This window comes from Eupeodes corollae, chromosome 3, assembly GCF_945859685.1.
Source record: "Eupeodes corollae chromosome 3, idEupCoro1.1, whole genome shotgun sequence".
Classification (NCBI taxonomy): Eukaryota; Metazoa; Arthropoda; class Insecta; order Diptera; family Syrphidae; genus Eupeodes; species Eupeodes corollae.
Genome location: NC_079149.1, coordinates 113,774,109 through 113,796,090, shown reverse-complemented (window position 1 = coordinate 113,796,090; position 21,982 = coordinate 113,774,109). Strand labels below are relative to the sequence as shown.

The following is a 21,982-nucleotide window of genomic DNA, read 5'->3' as shown; positions in this document are numbered from 1 at the left end:
ATCGTCGCGTCGTCGTTATCCTTACCATCGCTGTAGTCTACGTCGGCCTTCGTTTTGATTTTCCACTTAGACGCTCTCCCAGGCTGTGAACCTCCCTACATAGTGTATCCTATCTGTTCCGTGAGCATTTTCAATTAAAACACTTTTATTTTATTCTCATGAAGCTATAGACATACATACATATCTACTTTTATACAAAACATACCTTTACCTACATTGGATAGGTCTGTCTGCCTCTATACATTTTGTATAGGTATCTATGAACTTATTCAATGGAGATCTTCCCTGTTTTTAAAATTACTTTTTTTTTTGTATATCCTTGCAGCATCACATCCACCTAGGATTACAGAACATCCCACAGATACGACTGTGCCACGGCATGAACCAGCAACACTCAACTGCAAGGCCGAAGGATCACCTACGCCAACAATACAATGGTATAAGGATGGAGTCCCATTGAAAATACTGCCAGGTTCACATAGGATAACTTTACCTGCGGGAGGATTATTTTTTCTCAAGGTACGTTAAAACCTACAAAACATTATACATACCCATAAAGGAAAATATTTAATATAATATATAAATGGAGGAGTTTTTAATTCTACCATCAGGATAATACATTTCATTTTACTTTATTTCATAACAAAAATTAAACTTAAAAAATAATTCAAATAGTAGATAGGTACCTATAGTTAACTCTAGGTATTGTAGTACTACTTGTGCATTCAGAATGATTTTCAGAGAGATATCATTGGTGAGGGGAATTTCACGAGTTTTGAAAAATATAAAAATTTATTAAACTTTTATGACCTTGTGCTATTTCAGTTGCAATTACTTTTTAAAAAAATATGCAAAGAGCAGGATAAAATATAATTGTAGCAATTATGCTAAAAATATTGGAGTCAAGGATACCTAAAAACATTGTTAGCTAGAACCACATTCTTCTTACAACTCTTAACGTGAAATAAAAAAAAAATTATTTTCATAAACTTGGAATTGTTTTCAAATTAAATATTTATTATAAATTGGTGTAAATTAAATTTCTAACAACAGCCAATAATTTAATGAGAGATTCGCAGAAGAAAAAAAATCACATTTTCAATAACAAGACTCTCTGTGTTCTGAGGGATGGGGTCAAAATATTCTATCGATCAAAATACTGTATCTCAAAATTATGTATATCAAAATTATGTATTTCAAAATGCTGTAAATAAGGTTAGAAAATAAAACTGTTTTGACAATGTAAAAAAGTGCCGTTTTTGAGACACAGTATTTTGAATGTACAGTATTTTGAAATACAGAATATTTACCATACAGAACTATGGCCATAAAGTATCGTACAGTATCATACATAATTTTGACTATACACTGTTTTGAAATACAGCATTTCGACCCGCTGCAGTGTTCAGACTTAAGTTAAATGAATTTCAAATGAAAAAAAGTAAAATAGAAAATGTTTCGTGAATTTCTCCATGACTTCTGTCAAAGAAAAGTTAAAATATTTGTATTATAGTTATAAAATATTTGACTACGTTCACATTGGAATCTTTTGAGGCATCTAAGTTTCAATTTGTATCCTCCTTTTTTGACAATAAAAACAAACATCTCTTAAATGTGATAGAAGTACAATGATATGATGTCAAAATGAGTAAACAACTTATAAAAACATAAACAAATTTTTGAAAACCTTAGCAATTGTTAGCAATTGTTAGTAAATTAAGATTTTAGCAATGTTTTTACAACTTTCGAAATGTAAATTACTTTAAATGAAAAACTTGCGTTAGCTCAAGAAAAATATCAACATTAATTTTGACTGCATAAGAGCACCATCAATTTAAAGAACAATACTCCTTAGAGCCTCAAATTAATGTGTATGATTCTAGGTTGGTCTTATTTTCCTAAACAAAACAATATTTTTGGAAATTTCAGTATTTTTAATTTTTGTGTCTCTTTTGGGCTAAGGATAATATTATAAAATAAATATCTTAAAAATATCAGCTCAAGTTTCTTTCTACTTAATTTTTACCGATAGAATTTCTTGATAACTCAAGGATGTTTAGAAAAAAAAATATTTCATTTTTAATTAAAATTAATAAATATTCCTTAAACAGTATTAAAAAAAAACTAAAACTAAACTAAAAAAGTTAAAAATGATTTTTTATCACATATGAATAAAACCAAATATAAATTATAATCTTAGCAGTTAAAATTGTGAACAACATTTTTTAATGAGCTTTTCTTTTGAAAACTCACAAAAACTCAACTGTCACTTGAAATGTCATAGTTATAGTCAAATTATTGTCCAGCAACGTTGACAGTAAATGGAATTGTCCTCCATTTTGGTAGAATATTGATGATTTTAATTGCTTACTTTTCATTATTTTTACTATAGTGTTCAAAAATACAATAGAAATAAAATTATTTTCTTCACAGGAGTTCAAATTATGATTCAAAAAATGGCAGAAAAATCCTATGTGAACATTTCAAACATCTTTATGTTTAAAAAATAAAATTAGAGAAATATTGAGTCGTTTTCAAGAAACTTGAATTTTCATACAAAATTTAGCCTAATTTTAGTTTTTTTTTCAAACAAATTCTGTAAACAACAAACTGTGTTTTTTCACTTTTATCTTAGATTTGTGTTGTATTCAAATCATACCGCTACGAAACTTTATAGATCTCAAGAGCCCATACGCAGCAGACTCAAGGGAGCGTCATTTGCAAGATACGTAAGAGATGTAAGTGACGTTTAGATCAAGATCAGATCTTGTAAAGATGAATGCCCTATTTCCCGAATTGTGAGAAAATAGGCAAATGTTTTCGGCTTATTATGTGTTTCGTTGCCTTGCTTGTGTCATTTTACTTACAAAAGCTTTTGGAATTTCAGAAGTGCTATTTAAAGTCTTTATATTGAAAATTATCCCCTTTTAGCAGTTTCCCTAACCAGTTCTTTGAAATTTCTAACTTTCCTCGAAAATTTGTATTTAACTATTATAGTCCATTAACTTTGTCATTTAAATAGAATACTGCATTTAGTTAAATCCGGTAGTTCAGATTTGTTGGTTTCTTGTTTACGATGTAAGCCTAGTTAATAATCGAAGTTACCGACCTCGAGCACCTAAAAACCTTGAAAACCGCGAAACTTTCGCACTTTTTCGCTTATTGGTATTTTTTATCCTGAATGAGATTTTTTTTGAATTTAATAAAAAGAGTAACGATTTTTAAGCTGATAAATGAACTATTATATAAGCCTAAATTTATGTCTGTGGATTTAACGGTGTTGGGAATAAAGTTGCTAAGAACAATTCTATAAAATACGTGCTTTTACAAAAAAAATCCACGAAATAAAACTAAAATAACGAAAATACACAAATTGTCATAATGTATACCCTAATTCTCGAGTGAGAACATCACATATTAAAAAATGGAATGGGATAGTGAGTCTATATTCCCACTTTTTAAAAGAAGAAGTAATTTTTCATGAAAATGAGTTTTTGGCGGTGCTCTTGTCGTCGGGGGGTTGTTGTTATACAATCAGTCAAACCACACAAAAGAAAACAGCTTTGCTGTGTTCTCAACGGCATTCGTGCTGTGCGGGGACCAGTGTTGCCAATTCAAAAAAAAAGTGTTTCATGAATTTTTATCATGAGATCCTCAAAAAAATCATGATATTGCTTGTTCTTCATGCGTCACTCAATAATGAATATTAGCGTATAATTTGCCACACAAATTTTAAATTAAAAAATACATATGAAATTTCATTTTATTTTAGTAAGTTTTAAATTAACATTAAGTGATATTTTAGTGGAAAAAAATAAATAAATTACATATTATTATATCCACATATGTCATTATCATTACTATTGCTGATAAACTTTACTAAAATATTTGTCAATTAATGGTTTTGTGACTTTGTAATCAAAACAACTTTGATTTTTAGTAAGGTCATTGGAATGAACAAATCCAATTATTGCATCCTCTTTAAGTCTTTTCCTAAATTTTTGTTTTGAGTAATGTAACTTTTGAAAATATTCTTTCAGTGTTGCATGCATTTGTTAAGTTTAGTAAGAAACGGTAGCACAAAACTAAGAAAACATAAATACGTATAAGTAACAGGGTTATTGAGCATATTTAGAATAGATTTGCCTGACAGTAAGTTGTCACTTTTTGTAACGTTGTTAAAATATGCCTTTAAGGCATCATTTTGCACAAGAATACAATTAACTACTTCTGACCTCGAAAGCCACTGTGTCTGTAAAATTTTATTTGGCGTCATTTCATCTTTAAAATAGCTTGAAAAGTTTTAAATGCTGCAATTCACTTAGGACTGGTCTGAATATAATAATAAACATCTCAACATAAGACTTCAATACTTGAGGGTAAATTGTAACATGCAAATGAAGCGTAGAGATGAAAAGAGTGACTAATACACTTCATTATAATAATAATAAGTTTGGGAAATTAGTTTGTAAATACGTGTGAACTAATGAGTTGAATCCCATCAACACTGCAACTCCAACGGCACCAATACCATTTTTTAAGGAAGATTTAAAAAATCATGAGATTTTCAATAAATTCATGAGATGGGGGTGAAAAATCATGAGAATCATGCTAAATCATTAAATTCGGCAACACTGGCGGGGACTACAGCAAAGGTTGAATTGGCAACGCAGAAAGTAAGAAGAGAGAAAGGGAGAGGTAAATAAAAAGTCGGATGTTTAATCATTTAAATGTATCTATACATTTTATTTAGACAAAATTAAGAAGTTAAACAAGTTGGAGTTAAATCCAAGTAACAAAGTAAAAATGCCAAGTAGCAACGTTGCCATTTGGGCCCTTTTTTCCGTTCGATCCCCGTGGCCCCGACTTTTTTAGAAATTGACCAATTGGCCCCTTTTTACTATTTCACTAGTAATAAAATAATTTTCAACAATAAATTAAGATATTTTTTATTTTATTCACTCCTGAAGTAAATTAATTAAAAAAAAAATCTTGTATATTTATACAGAAAGACAGTATTAAAAAATGAAAGACTTAACTTCCATTAATTTATTTATGTATTTACTTGTTGTTATTAACAACTGACTTGTTGTTACTGTTTTGTTTTTTTAAATGAATTTAAGTTTTGATTTTAATGTTATTGGCGAAATATACCTACATTATTTTTAAATAATTTTGTCTGAGATCTAGAAACCTGTTCGTACAGTAACTTTTTAAAAATGCATTTTTTTAACTTAAGACCTTTTAACGTAACAACGTAAAAAAAAATATTTTAGTTTTTGAAAAAATTGAAAAAAATTACAAACTACATTACTATTTTCAATTCAAGTAATAGTTTCTGTATACATAAAAAAAAGTTGTCATATATCTGGTAGATCCAATTTTGTTTCTTGGTGTTTATGACGTAGGTCTTAAAATAATCCAGGTTTTCTACCTCGTGGTAACGAAAAAATTAGAAAAAAAAAACGAGAAAACCATTTGTTTTTAGACTTTGCTAATTTTTACCCTGATTGGCTAGTTTCTTCAACACAAATACAATTTACCATTTCAAGCTAACTAAATTTTCTTTATTTTAAAATATAACCATTGTAAATGTATAAAAAATTAAAAAAATAATAACGTTGATTATTATTTTTGTGAATAACAAATCAACAGTTTAAACAAAATACACCTACATTGAACTGAAAAACGAAAACTACTTAACACTTGGAAGGGCCACTTTGTATTGGTGTGTCAAACTATCAAACTATTCTCAAAAGTGTTGAAGAATAAAAAAATTCTTCATTAAATGAAGCTCATTGTTATACTTTTTTTTAAACTTAATGGTAATGAGTGGAAATGCAATCAAACAAATTTTAACCCCGCTATTTTCAAATAGCCATTGCAAAACTTAAGAAACACTCCCTTTTTCTTACGCATTACGGGTTTTGATAGATGTTTTGTCAAGATCTTTGGTTAACTTCGATCCTCCTAAGCAAATTTCAATGAAACATCACCAACAAGGTAAAGTAATGAAAAAACCTATTTCATCCCACTTGCATTTGATCTGCAGTTACAGGCTCTAACATGTTTTCAATTGGGACTTGAAATTTAACAACGCGATTGTTGTTAAATTTCATGATTTGAAGCCTATACAATTTTCTAAAATATCATATAATATATAATATAGCAACTTTAACTGGTATTTGTCACTAATATTTTTCCTCATACCACCGTTTCTACTTCGGGAATAAAGTTCAAGGCTTCATCTTATATTGCAGATATAAACATTTGAACTCTTTCTTAAAATATTTTTTTTTTTAACTATAAAAAGTATTGGTTATATTATGCATCCTTGTCTTATTCGACATACAAATTAGGTACTAGCATTCCAATCTTTTGAACATAATGTTCTATGATAGAACTGTAGGTGGGAAAATTAAGGTGAAGTTACGTTAATTAAGCAGTTTGCTAAAGCCAGAATTCTAAACACAAACTGCACTAACTTTTCAGCTGTAATTCATTCAAATACTTATAAAATAAACACCTGAAGCTCTTTTCTATTACAACTTCTAGAAATGGCCACGAAACGTTATAAAGCGAAACTTCATTTAACAATTTGCTCGTATGGTTGGTCTTTGTACCGTGAATACCATGTTACGAGAATAAACTGTTAACAAGACTTATGAAACGAATATTACATAATATTTTTAGTTTCGTGCACATTCAATACTTTACGAAACTGGTGATATCCACAAGAAAAATTCTAAAAATATGTATGTATAGGTACTTGTAAAAAATAGAAACGCAGAGTTTTTCTAATGAATTTGCATTTTAAAGGTTCCCGCACCACTCGAGGCGGCTTTTGATGATGATGCAAAAGAAAAGCGAACTAATTACCCTAGAACAACCATGTGAAGCGCATTACGACTTCATTAAAGCAAAACAAACGCAACTTAAATATTCTCTATGCTTTTAAGCTTTTGCTCAGATGGTAGATGGTAGAAAAAGCATCAGCAGAAAAGAATGCAAGCGAAAAAAAGGATCACAGAGCGTATCGGATAGGAGGTTCGCAAATAGGAATAAGGGATATATCTGTAAGGGAAGGACGATGAGGAGACGAAGGTGGAGGAGTCGCGCGAAAGTAAACACAGAAGGTACAAACGTATCTACCCTACCTCTACGAGTATACATATATTCGCTTCATTCATTTATTCATCTTCCTCTCGCCTAAAGCATCATCCTGAAAAAGCAAAGAGCATCCCTTTTCCGGTTTCCGTTTGTTTTTTGGTATTGAAATATCAACATTTTCGTACTCGTACTCGTATATACCGTTATACAAATACGTTTGTACCTATAGAACGTTAATGTGCAGTTTGACTGGCAGGCAGACAGTAATGGAGGCAGTCAGTTGGTTTAGCATTTAAATAGCGTAGACGACACGGACCGTTAGTTATGTATTTTAACATAGGTATAGGTACACGCATATGTACGTTTACAGTTACAGGTTGTGTTTTCGACATTTCCAGTTTTGTATCGTTGGTTCGTACAAAGGTTTGATAGGATATATCTCTATACGGCAAATGATAAAACTAAATTTCTGTGTCCTTAACCAGGAGCAGAACCGGGAACGTTTTATCGATTTTCATCTGAGTGCTTCTCCAATTGCCTGGAGCAAATTTTGTATTCTTCGTTTATAGCCGCAGTTATAGATGTAAAGATACACTTTTCTCATTCTCGTTCTGGTTCTGGTCCTGGCCTTGCCATTTTATTTGAAGGTAGAACTATGTACGGTTCCTATATATTCATATACGTAGATGGTATTATGGGATATTTCAAAAACATGTAGGTATCCTTATTCCTACTACGAGCTACACACCGACAGACGACGGACGACACAGACCCAAGGTGAAAATTGCTGTCTTGATCGTATAGGGTCAAAGTTTTCCTGGTAAACCTTTATAAGTCGCATTCATCTTTTCGTGAGTTTTTTTTCTTATATTTTCTTGAGTTCGTAAAACAACCTGCTCGACTTCCATCTTATGGACAAAATTGTACACGTTAACATTCACAAAATTATATACCTTTATATGAATATATACACAACTATAAGGAGAACATCGTTTTCTAAAGTATCCTTCATGTGATTTAGGAGTATTAACAGGACGTGCCTCAGCAAATGATACGTTCCCCAGTTATAAGAACACACAGCCTCACTCGTTGTTTCTTTTTGCCATTATATATCCCAGCAAAAAGGAGAGTACGTATGTACTGTGCAGAGGTAAACCTTTTCGGAAAATAAGTTGGGGTGCTCTGCTTGATGCTATGTTGCATAGTAGTTGTAGATTTATATAAGGAAATGGAATGAATGTCTAAATTTATGATTATTTTAAATTAAAAGGAAACAAGAGTCCTAGTTTTGTAGTCATTAAGGAAAGTCAGAGTGGTGTAATAAATAAAATGTTCGTTAGGTCTAAAAATGAACGTGCTTCAAAAGATTCGGGTTGAGGTAAGGTTCCCTTTTGAGGGAGTTTTCACAAGTGGAATGTGTTGCAAGACAAAAAAAAGAAAAAGAAGAAAAATATTCAGGACACAGTCTAGACAAAAAAAATATGTAAAGGACTTTTTTATATGTACACATGTACGAAAAGAATATAAAAATACCTTCTATCTTCTTAGGAAGCAATTACTATTTAACATACTTAGTTTATTACAAAGCCTTAGTAGTTAAATGAAAGGAATTTTTACGGTACATACTTGAAAAAATAACCCATAGGAACATGTATGAACTTTGAATAACCAAAAAGAAACAAAAATTTCATAATATAGACTTATATTTAAATAAAACAAAATATTCATACCCCATACTGACTACGCCTAAGCCCATATTTGGAATCTTGATAGAATTTAACTTTGCTTTGAATTTTTGAAGTGAAATTTGTGATTCATAAAATCTAAAAATGTTCATCAAAATGAAATGAAAGAATTATTTTTAGCTATTTTGATCCAAAGAGAATTGAAAAGTTGTTTTATATTATATTTATAAACTAGCTGACCCGTCCACGCGTTGTTGTGGCTAATGTTTGTTGTCATATTAAATCGTTGTAACTTATTTAACAGGAACGGTAGGCACCACCATGCTTTTTAAATATATGTCATTTGTAAAAAACTAGGCGACCTTCATGACTAATTTTCTACTAGCCATACCACTTATTACAATGAAACTTTATAGATAGAAATAGATTAGATTAGATCTGATAGATTGATAGAAACTTTAAAGCTGGCTCAAAACTTTGCTGGTTCGGGATTTGAAGGGGAATGACTTTGAATACAATTGGTTCGACGGTTTTTGTTCACGTGAACAAGCAACATAGAGCGGCTCATGAGAAAAAAATGGATTTTTCAAATCTAAACCACAAACAGACTTTGCTTGACCTCATGACTTATTTATAAACATGGAAAAAGCTGAATGAATTGGAAACTGTAACTTTTTAAAGGGTATGGTAGAATCTAACAGCATCATTATAATACGTGTCAAGAGGACCACTTTTTGTTTAAGCTTTCCAGTTAAAATGGTCGCTTCGAGAATATTTCCGGCAATTTTTTTGATGACCATAATTGGGGTGGATTTAAATTAAGCAGGAGAACCAATATTTATTCCAGGTATATCTAGTGTATTTAAAAATTCTATTATAAAATGTATTCATCATTTTCATTAACAACAGTATTAATTGACGTAAAAAACATCAGATCGCCTGTTGGGTATGGCCCGATGACTTAACCAGTTATGATTCAAGTAATTACTGTGTATATCCGGAAAAATACTCTGAATCAATTCATTTCGTCTAAGAGTTTAATGCATTGCGTATAAGGTTGTATTTGATTCACTATAATATAAAGCTAATTTTTACTTGAATCTTAGAAACACATGGCATATGCTAACACCAACAGTTGACAAAGTAAAATTAACTATATTTCGCTTACTACAAAATAAATTAAACCTATACTTTAGAGCCTCTCCCAGCAACATGCTATTAAATTGTCGTTTATGTAAATCGTTTGGAAGTTTGACATAGCGCCATCTATTGAATACTTTGTCAATCCAGTGCACACACTTCGCCATCTGTTTGGTGCTAACTCCACTGATAAGTGGAAAGTTAAACCACCTAACTCAGCTGTTCAACGAGCCCACTCGAATATCGGACGTGGTAGTTCGAGCAGAAAACACCCTTGACTTGTTTCTTACTTCTGACCTTGATAAGTACACTATTAGAGTTCTATCTCCTCTAGGAACATCTGACCATTGTGTCATATCAGCAAATTTCTCATGTAAAAACTCTCCAGTTAAAGAAAGAGCTTCTAAGAGAACCGTTTGGCAATACGAGAAAGCCAACTCGGACGGTTTCAATAATTATTTTAGGATCTTTAAATGGTTACTATGCTTCCTCGAAAGTGACGTTGACACCAGCGCTGATATGATTACAAGTTTGTTTCTCTGGTTAAAAGCATGAGACCTAAGGAAAACACATGGTTCGATGCAAGCTGTAAAGAGGTTCTTAGGGTCAAAAAGGTAAGTTTCCATTGTTTTAAAGCCAATCCAACCCAGGAAAACCGGTATAAGTTCATGCAAGCCAGAAATACCTGCAACGCCCATATTCGACGGACCAAATTTTTACATGACCAAAAATTACGGCAAAAAATACTGCAATGTCCCAAAGGCAGTAAAATGTTTGGTCATTTGTAAAAAATATGAGGAATTCTTCCTCTTCCTCGGTTCCTACGCTCGTTGTCAATGACACTCCATTTGTAAGCTCTTTAGAGAAAGCAAATATCTCTACACTGCCAGTGAGTGTTATGTTTCCGCCTATATTTGAGCGAGTTAGTGATTCTATGGGACCAATCTTTTTTCGCATTCGTATTGTGGCAAGCGTCCTAAGAGATCTGAATACACATGAATCCGCTGGTCCGGATGGTATCCCCACTATTGTTCTGAAGAGGTGTTTTTCAACGCTAGCAAAACCACTGCGTAAGCTTTTTCATCTGTCCTACTCCTCAGATCTCATTCCAAGCGGATGGAAAACGGCATTTGTCCAGCCTATTCCCAAAAAAGGCCAATCTTCACTGGTGATCTTATGGTTGATCTCACCGAACAGTGGAGCAAATATTTACATCGTTTTGGACAAAGTAAGATTATTGCACTTGATATTTCAAAAGCATTTGATAGGGTTTGGCATCAGGATCTCTTATCGAAATATCATGTTTTCGGTTTTCATGAATCGTTGCTGGTGATCTTATGGTTGATCTCACCGAACAGTGGAGCAAATATTTACATCGTTTTGGACAAAGTAAGATTATTGCACTTGATATTTCAAAAGCATTTGATAGGGTTTGGCATCAGGATCTCTTATCGAAATATCATGTTTTCGGTTTTCATGAATCGTTGCTTCATTATATTAGTATTTACCTGTCGGATCGTTCAATACAAGTTGTATTGGATGGATTCAAGTCTGAAAACCACAAAATAAATGCTTGTGTGACCCAGGGCTCTGTTTTATCTCCAACACTCTTTCTCATTTTTATTAGTGAGCTCCTGTCTGCAACATCTAATCTAATAAATTGTTTCGCTGACGATAGTACTTTTAGCTTTTCATATTCGTTTTAAGATTCACATCCCTCTTCTTTGGATGTGGAACTGCAACGACAAAATATGATAAGCTTATTAAATTCCGACCTAAACAGCATTGTTCAATGGGGATTAAAAAACAGCGTGGAATTTAATGCTTCGAAAACGCAATCCTGTTTTGTATCGTTAAAGCGAGATATACCCCCTTTGCCATTATCAATGGATGGCACTTGCATCAATGAAACTGAACACCTCGATATTCTCGGTACGTGTGTCACCAACCACCTCTTGTGGAAGGATCACATACGCAATGTCTCCAAGACTGCCGCAAGATGTTTGGGTTTCCTTAGGCAATGCAATAAATTTTTCACCCCTTCTGATCTGGCTGTTATCTACAAGACTTATAAACATACGTCCAAAGCTTGATTATAACTCCCATCTTTGACTGATGCTCCTGCAACTTACTTTAGCCTCTTAGGTAGCATTGAACGTAAGGCATTTAACTTTATTGGTGATAATATCATCATAAGATCCTTTACTTCCTGTTTATACTCTAGGGAAATAGCAAGCTGCATTCCTCCCCTTAAACAGTTCAACCGTAATACTCGCGTTTCTACGAATGCTCATCAGTATACCCTCGAGCCCAACTTCGGCCATACTGTCAAATACAGAGATTCGTTCTTTAGCCGTACTACGCGAATGTAGTAAACTCTGTCTTTACTTGTCATTGCAATATGTAGGAATTCAAAACCAATGTGCACCGACATCTCCTTTTAAACCCTCTCTCCTCTTTCTAGTGCTGACACTGTGCCTCTGCATAATAAGGATTGTAATATCCCCCTGAGTGTTTGTTTATTATATAAAAAAAAATAAGGTGTGTGTAGTGCATCTTTGATGTAAAATTTCAGCACACATCTACCATTAGCAATATACTTGTGAATGTACTTTATTTGTGCAATTTATTCGGCCAGCAACTGAAATGACATACATATTTCGTGCATAAATTCGGTCGGAAATGATCATAACTACAATAAAGACATTATTTTGTTTTATAAAATTGATATTAAAAAATTAAACATTTTCCTGGTCGTGAGTTGATCTTTTCTTCTGTTAAAGTTTAAAATTGTTGGGCTTACTATATTTAAACGTGAATAGATTTGTATGTTAACTGCACCAAATTCGTTTTAAGTCCTTGGATCTTTTTCAAAAACAATTTAATATTGTGTATCATAGAAATATCAAGCAAAAATTGTTTGTTAATATTTTCTCGCTAAGCCTTTAATATATTAATTTCCACATTGAAAAATAATTGTTTGCAATTTATGGGAAATATTTAAACGTAAATAAATTGATATTGTATATTATAGAAATATGCAAAAAACAATTGACCTAGAAAACACAAAAAACCGTTCAAAAATACAATTTAAAATTAGACCTACTCAATAGCCAAAGTGTGTGTCCTGTGTGTTATATGTTATTACTCAGGGTTTTGTTAAATCGTTTAATCCTCAATGTTGTGATTTCACACCTCAATAAATAACTTATTTTTTTTCTGTTCAAATTATGGTGAACGAAAAAACACCAATGCAAACACCATTTCACAAACACAAACAGACACACCAAATACACCCACACAATATACTACATACATACATATATAAATATACAATAAAGCCAATTTTTGTGTTTGTGTGGTCAACTGGAAAATCGTGCAATTTTATCTACATGAGAGAATGCGTTAACAGTCCATTTAAATTCAGACCAAACACACAGAATTTTAAATATTTGAATGAATTTGAAAATTTCACGCTATTTGGCCTCAAAATGTGTCATAAACTACCTACAAATAGGTATGATCAAAAACTACCTATATACACCTACTAAACTGGCCAACACATTTTGTTTTGTATTTTTTTGTTGTTTTTGTTTCATTAGTATGCAAATTGTTAAATTGGCTATTTCAAATAACTCCTTTATAAAGTGATAAATGGAGAGTATAGGGTTAATTTTCAATATGCATTTGTACATATGTGTATGTATATTAAGTTCCTAGTTCCTATATGGATGTAGTTTATTTATAGAAGTTTAGTTTATTTTCAATTTGTTATTTTTTATTTATAAAGAGGTACAAATTATAATTATATGCAACAAAACGTAAATAATTTTAGTTTTAAAAGTGCTGCCTAAAAATGTTAAATTTAATTCGTCTTGTGTTTGATTTTCTATTAAATAGTTTAAGTACACTGTATGCGTATGCACACCACAAAAAATTGAATATAAAAGAAACATCCACATACCTGTACATTTTTTTTTCAAGAATAAAGGAAATGACAAAATCTTCCATCCTTAAATATGAGAATTTCTTAAAATTAAGGTCAATAGTCCCAACTGATTATTATCCGGCGAAACGTGATTGTCCTTAGTCACTTAAACTGGAATTTTAGTTAAATTTGTGAATCTACAAGTTTAACGCTAACAGCCGCAATTTCTTCGCAGAATTCTAACGTAATTATGAACGACACCTACTAGTAGTTTCTTCATTCCAGTACTAGGTCCTATTTTAGGTCAATTAAGAAAAAAGTATTCGTTAAGATTCGGTCAAAAACAATTCATATTAACAAGACTTGGTATCTACCAATTATTCAAACTGCTATTCTTATAAAAGTACTAAGATATATGTAACTAGTTTGATTTATAACATGTTATTTAGAATAACTGTAATAAGACAGCCTTAGATGTACTCACTAGCAGCCCCAAACCTCTCGATCATCTCTTGTGGAGATGGCTGATCATTTTAAAATGCACCTTATTTGATTGCGAGGTCATGTAAACATTCCAGAAAATAGTTAAGCTGCCGAACTTGAAAAAAAAAATGCAACAACTTTAACTGTAATGGACAACAAATCCAAAGTCGCTATAGCCTTTACCTACTTGTAAACTTATGCTAAAGGTTTATATATAAAGTAAGCGAATTATGCAATTAAATGAATTAGGTGGCGCAACAGTCCGTTTAGAACTAGGGCCTAGAGACTTACAACTCTCAACCATTTTTATGCGCTAGTAAGGTAATTAGGTATACAGGTGCCATACAATCTTTCAAGCCGAATCCAAACAGCACTTTTCATGACAAGAGTCATTTTCTTCTCGTTTCTGTTATTAGATTGCACATTAGCTCTCGTTGTGGGAATCCTTACATGACACTGCTTAATGGGTAGGCATGCTTTTCGATTTGAAATCAACTTTTACAGAAATTACATGTGTGAAGGAAGAAGTAGAGGAGAATGTGTCTCACTTTATATGTTCAAGACCTAAACTATAACAAAGACAAATACTCCACCTTGGAGAATTTTACGACGGTAAGCCTAGAGATCTAAGATATTCCGATATCTATTTTCTTAAACGGTTCATAGCAAGCTCAAACTGGTTCAACGACTTAAGTAGATCTTAAGATCCATGTGGTATCACAACGGAGCAACTATTGGTCTAAATGTGTTGGTTTTCTTGTGAACAGCCAACTTAACCTAACCTAATCTTGATATACCCATCGGCGGAAGTAAGTTCCCCTACGACTTAATAGGGTTTATACAGGGTTTATCAACAGGGACACTACAAAAGTAGAGCGACAGTGACAGCAAACGACGCCATATTTCTTGTCACTTTTTTGAAATTTTTTTCAGTAGGGTTTGCCTTTTTACTTTTAGTCCATTATGAAAATTTACTACCAAATTTCGGAATCCACAGTCACAGTATCAAAGGTTTCTCTGCCTGTGATATAAAAAAGTGCCCGAGGTGTTGAGGTTGCTGTCGCTTAGGCTTCAGTTGCAGAAAGCCCAAATATGTCTTTCACAAGTCGTTCACAAGCGTTGGGTATCTCGGTGACGTCGTTGTGGCGAATTTTGCGAAATGATCTTGGCCTTAATCTTTACAAGATTAAATTGACGCAAGAACTTAAGCCGCTTGGCCTCAAGAATCTTCGTATGTTAGTGAATGGGGCTGAGCAACAACTTTAAAATGATTTGGATTTTCATCGAAAAATCATCTTCAGCGATGAGGCTCATTTTTGGCCAAATGGCTTTGTCCATAAACAAAATATGTGTTATTGGTCAGGCAGCAATCAACACGTACTCCATAAGTCATTATAGCATCTCGAAAAAATTGCGGTTTGGTGTGGTTTATGGGCCGGAAACGTGGATTGGATGATATGTACTTCACGGACATGTGGTTCCAACAGGACGGTGCTACAAGCCATACAGTGAATCCATAATCAATATATTGGAAACCAAGTTTAAAAAACGTGTTATCCCACTAAAAGGTCCAGTCGCTTGGCCGCTTGCAATTTGACGTCGTTAGACTACTTCCTGGGGAGCTACGTCAAATCTATGGTCTATGCCAACCAGAGACGATTGATAAACTTTGAACGAATATAGAACGTGAAATTGCAACTGCATCGGCCGCTTGAAAACCGTCGAAAATATGGGTCTAGAAAATTGGACTTTTGCAAGCGTGCCCGTGGTGGCCATGCAACAGAAATCGAGTTCTATACATAATGGCATCAAACATACTTTCACAGGAATAAAGAATTTCATTGATATCCATAACCGTTTTTTTTTATTTAAAAAAAAAAACTTTTATAGCGCTCGTATTGAAAAACCCCGTATAGAAGAAAATATACAATTTGATGACAAGCTGAAAAAGTTGGACATGCAAACATAAGCAGCTTTTAAAAAAAAAATAATTTTAACATACAATGCCATTTATTATGACAACTTCTTTCAAGTGGCTGCTTTGGATGGCCTAGCAGAAGCATATTCTGCCACTCTACCGTATTAATAACTTCGGACTGTAGGACACGGACTGCTTGCATGGTATTGGCCTCAATTATTCTTGAATCGTTTTAGATTGGTAAAAAATAAATATATGTATATCAGTCATTCCCGATTTATGTATAAACAACATAAAGTCCAAGGATTCAAACCGCACCTCTATTTTGGCCAATTAACATCGCCAAGACAACATTATTTTGCACACCAACCCGCATGAACCAGAGTTTGCCTTAAAGCATGTCTTTAGAAAACTTTGTCTTATTTTCCAAGAAAAATTGCTAAATAATGCCTGCTAACTGTGTTCATAGTTTTCTTTTTTTTTTAAATTACGTACGCCTTCAACTACCGAGTAAATTTTAATTTGAACTTTTAAGCGAACAATCCTATAGATCTGCTTAATTCACCTCAAGATAGCGCAAGAAATGTTGATGTGTTGAGATAGTTTGATTTTTTAAACCCTCGGCTAAAGAAGCAACATCTTCATATCTACAGTGTCGGACAAAACTAAAGCACGAAATCATTTTATTTTGAAAAAAGTCAAATAAAACTACAAATTAAGATATAAAATTATTTTTTTTTATTTATTTTAAATAATAATATTATTGTCTTAAATAAACGATATTTAGATTTGCTATAATTATTTACATATTTAAAATACTACAACATATTTAGAATTCTTATGAAAAACGATTGGACAAAACTAAAGCACATTTCACAAACACAATCTTTAAAACTATTTAAATTTCAATATTTAGTGGGATATCCTTTATTTTTTATGACGGCAGCACATCGATACGCCATGGAGTTTATAAGGTTTTCTATGTACTGGCTGGGGATATTATTCCAAACACTTTGAGTCTGTTGAAAAAGTGAGTCTTGGTTTTTGCAATTGGAGCGATCAATCCTCTGATCTACAATTCCACATAGATTCTCTATGGGGTTGAGATCCGGGATTGTGCTGGCCATTGCATTACTTTAACATTATTTTGATCCTTCACAACTTTAGCAGTATGTTTAGGATCGTTGTCATGTTGAAATATCCATCTCAATGGCATGTTTTCTTCTATATAATGATACATGACATTTTGAAGGATATCTCTATACATGAAACGATCCATTTTACCTCTAATTCTGCGGATCGGTCCGACTCCTTCACAGGAAAAACATCCCCAGACCATATTACTACCCCCACCGTGTTTTATTGTTAATTTTGAATAGCGAGGATTTAAACGTTTACCTTCTGGCCTGCGTACTGTATGAAATCCGTCGGATCCTTTCAAATTGAACTTCGATTCATCAGAGAAGAGGACCGTCCTCCATTTCGCCGCATGCCAGTTCAAATGTGCTTTTGCAAATTCAAGTCTGGCACGTCTGTTCTTCGCAGAAATAAATGTTTTTTTTTCGCTGTTCGATATGATCGGAGGCCAACATCAACCGCTCTTCTCCGGATAGTCCTGCTTGACATTTTTAAACCCAATTCTTTTTTAATGATTTCCGATGATATGAAAGGATCTTTTTTAATAACCCTGACGATTTTTCTGTCTTCGCGATTTGAAGTTTTTCGTGGTCTACCACCACTATGAATAGTTTGCACTGTTCCTCGAGCACCAAAACGTGAAATTACTCGGGAAATCACTGAATGATTAATACCTTATTTTTTGCTTATGAATGTAACTGATTCACCATTATTGAAATCAGACACAATTTTTTCTTTTAATTCGTCGGAGTACTTATCGCGAGCCATTTTAAAATCTCGATGCAATGCTTACAACAGATGACGCGGAACGGTGAACAATTCACTTTTCTAGTCGCAATGGAAAAAACATAAGTTATTTTTGTTGTTCTCATTAAATACCTGTAAAATATAGACCATACAGATGAGTTATTTTAAAATAGGCTACATGTGCTTTAGTTTTGGCCAATCGTTTTTCATAAGAATTCTAAATATTTTGTAATATTTTAAATATGTAATTAATTATAGCAAATCTAAATACTGTTAATTTAAGACAAAAATATTATTATTTAAAATAAATAAACAAAAAAATAATTTTATATCTTAAATTGTAGTTTTATTTGACTTTTTCCAAAATGAAACGATTTCGTGCTTTAGTTTTGACCGACACTGTACATATCGCATGAAATATTTTCAACCTTTTTTTATCAAAATTTATTAAAACTTCTCTTCAAAAAAACACACTGTTTGGGCCAAAAACACTCATTTTAAAAATAGTTGTTCACTATTTTCCAACTTTGTACAAACTTTTGAATTTCTGTCAACACTATAAATGCGAAAAAAAATGACGGTGTTAAAATAATCTATGAATTAAAAATTCACCAATAGATGGCCCATTTTTTATTTCTTTTTTTAAAGTAGCTCTTAAAGAAATTTTCGAATCTACGTATTAAAATAATTCAATTTAATTTTTCATTTGTTACACATTTACTTGTTAATTTAAACTCAACTTAAACGCTATAAGGGTTGCAACATCCGCCATAACATTAACATAAATAGGTACACAAGTATAACCGTGACACTTATATATAAATGTATACGTAGCGTATATGTAAATACCCATGTACCTGTCCTATACAAACTCGTACCTATACATTTGTATATATTTTTTTAATTTAAAATTTTAAGCACTGCCACTTTATTTCCGGCTGCATCCTGTGAGAATCATAAAATCAACATAACAATGTGTCATGTGATTATAACCTCATGTGTGACACAAAAATTACGACATTAAATTTTAAATCAACCATTTGCAACCTGGCAAAACATTACCGCACGCTTTTCTCCCTCTCTCTTTCTGTTTTTAACTGCTTCCACCACCTCTGCCATCCTTACTTTATTTTCATTTAAAGGATATTCCTATAGCTATGGCGGGCGTCCGCGACAAGAACGAGTTCTCCGTCCGTATTCCGCTGCTGCTGCTGCTGCCGCTACCGGATATTATCTACCCATCTCATATTTGGAGAGTTTGTGTTTCTTCCCTTTTGTACCCATCTCCACTTCAAAAAGCATCACGTGAACACGAACATTAAGGACTCACATGGATATCTAATATTCTACTTTATATGAGCGAAATATGTAGAGAAAGAAGCAACAACAAAAGTTAGCTACATGCAGCTTGTGTTTATAATAATAAAATACTTTAATATGCCTACTTAATGCTGTGCTCCTAAAGTACCTACCTCCGCTTTTCTAGACTTTTCTGCCTTAGTTTACTTTTTTGTTTGTTTTTGTTTTCGAAGGAAAACGCGCAAAAGGTCTATCCTGATGATGTTCTGGTCCTGGTGGTGTTTTCTATTCGTGTGCACAAAAGCACATACATCGGTTATGCCATTTCCTGTTTTAGCAAAAAGGCTATGTTGTGTGTTGTGTAAGAATACACAATCAAAAAAAGATAGAAATGGAATTTATTATGGAAATTTAACTGTTTTTCTTCTATATCCTCGTTTATATGAGGTTAAACAAGCAAGGTTGTTCCTTGAATATTATTTGTATTCTACAACAGAGGAATAGGGAAAAGAGTAAGAATCAGTCGTTTATGAAGAAGAAAAGATTTCCTTAAGCCCGCTACACAATCAGGAGATAGCCGGAAATGAAATAAAATAAGGCTCATGGCAGTGTCACATATGTGGGCTTTCTTATATAACAATATACAGAAGAACATAAGGCATTGATTAACTTTAAAGATCATTAAGGAAGTAATATTGCCATATTGGAACACATCTTTGTCCAAATGAAACTATATTTGCCGTGGCTTTATTAAAAAAATAATTATACAGGGTTATCCATTTTAAGGTTTAAAAAGCATAGGGCTGGATCTTGACATCTGCGAAACTAAGTTGTTTAATAATTTTTTTTCAGTTGAAAGTCTGATATTTACGAAAATGGATCGCAGAACGCATACAAATTGATAAAACGCACTACAAAAACGGTGATTATTCCACAGCAATTGGCAAAATTGTGAAGAAATTTGAAGATACTAGATTGGTTACAGATATTGTAAGGCCGGTGTATCGTTTCGCTCGTACCACTTTCGATGCAATAAGTGAAAGTGTTGCTGAAGACCCGAATGTGTCGATTCCGAATCGTTCTCAGGAATTAGGAGTGTCTTACGGCACATTACGGCGTATTTAGCATTTTGATCTACAACTACATCCAAATAAAATCCAACTCGTTTGCTGTGAGGCACGTAGCGCCAACGGCCGTGCTGCTGGAACCACGTGTTGTCTAGGCCCATAAGAAATTAGTTATCACGGACTAAAATCCTAATTAAATGCATTATCACCTGGTGAACCTTGCGTGGGTTTGTATCGTTACATACATATACACAGCCATTCATCCTAAAGATGATTTTTCACTCGACACTAAACATGGTTTTTTGGCCAAAATTAGTGTCCTCTTCCAAAGGAGATAAGTTTAAGTCTGCGAAAGGCTGCGTTCTTGTGCTCGTCGACGAATAGACTGCCTCGGGTTCTGTGTACACTTTCATGGACCGTGGCGATGTTTTCGGTCGATCTTGCGTTCCTTATACGTTCGCGTGTTGAGTAATTTTTTACTGAATCGGTCACCAAACGTTGAAGAGTCGACTGTGAAGCGCCGCCACGTCTACCGTAAAATGGGCGCAATGCCCAAAACGAAATGGCCGCCATAGGACGCCAATTGAAAAATTAAAAATTCTCTAATGAAATTTCCCCAAGAAATTTTTTCTTAACTTTGCTTCTTTTAATATAAGAAATAAAAAGTTTTGTGTTACTCCAAAAAGAATACCCCCATTGAACCTTTATTTCATTTTAAAATGTATTTAGGAACTTTTGAATCGATTTAAATAAAATATTATATTTTTCCTTCCCTTATATTGTCTAAATAATGTCTAATTTTAATATATATAAATTACGTGTCACGATGTTTGTCCCTCCATTGAATTCTTTCCTACTTAACCGATTTTAATCCAATTTGTACATAGTTTGCAATTTAATCCAACTTGAGAGATAAGATAGATTACTTACTCTTAATAATTTATGATCGCAATTTTTTTAATGGTAAATTATTTGTCTTTTATTTGATACTAACAATTTGTAGCTAACACCAAACTATTGCAACAGATAGTGTCATGTGTTTACTGAATTATATAAGTATTCCATAGAAAGTGCTATGTCAAACTTTCAAACGTTTCATAAAAGCTACTTTTAAATATCAAAACCACCCCACCATATGTTGGTGAGGCTAAAGTATAGGTTTAATTTATTTTGTAATACACAAAATACAGTGAATTTTACTTTTTCAATTGTTGGTGCTACGACTGCAATTTATTAATTTAAAGTTGCAGTGAAAAAGGCTAGTAATACCAAATGGTCAGCATAGAGCAAAACTTTGATGAGAGTTCCCGCAAAGATAACGCCACCCGGTAGAATATCAGGAATATCATCAATAAACAGAGCGAATATCAGAGGGCTCAAAATGCATGCTTGTGGAACGCCTGCCGTTGTTTCGATCCACTCTGACAGCTTAGATCCATTCCATACAGCTGCGTTTGAAGATTTTGAA

General features: G+C 32.9%; 1 protein-coding gene across 1 annotated transcript in view; it reads left to right on the top strand.

Moving 5' to 3' along the window:
* Positions 1-21,982, top strand: part of LOC129949633 (roundabout homolog 2) — a 116,200-nt gene that overhangs the window by 53,390 nt on the left and 40,828 nt on the right. The window contains exon 2 of the mRNA XM_056061205.1: positions 326-519. Within this exon, the coding sequence (XP_055917180.1) occupies positions 326-519 (194 nt within the window). The remainder of the gene's footprint in view (positions 1-325; positions 520-21,982) is intronic.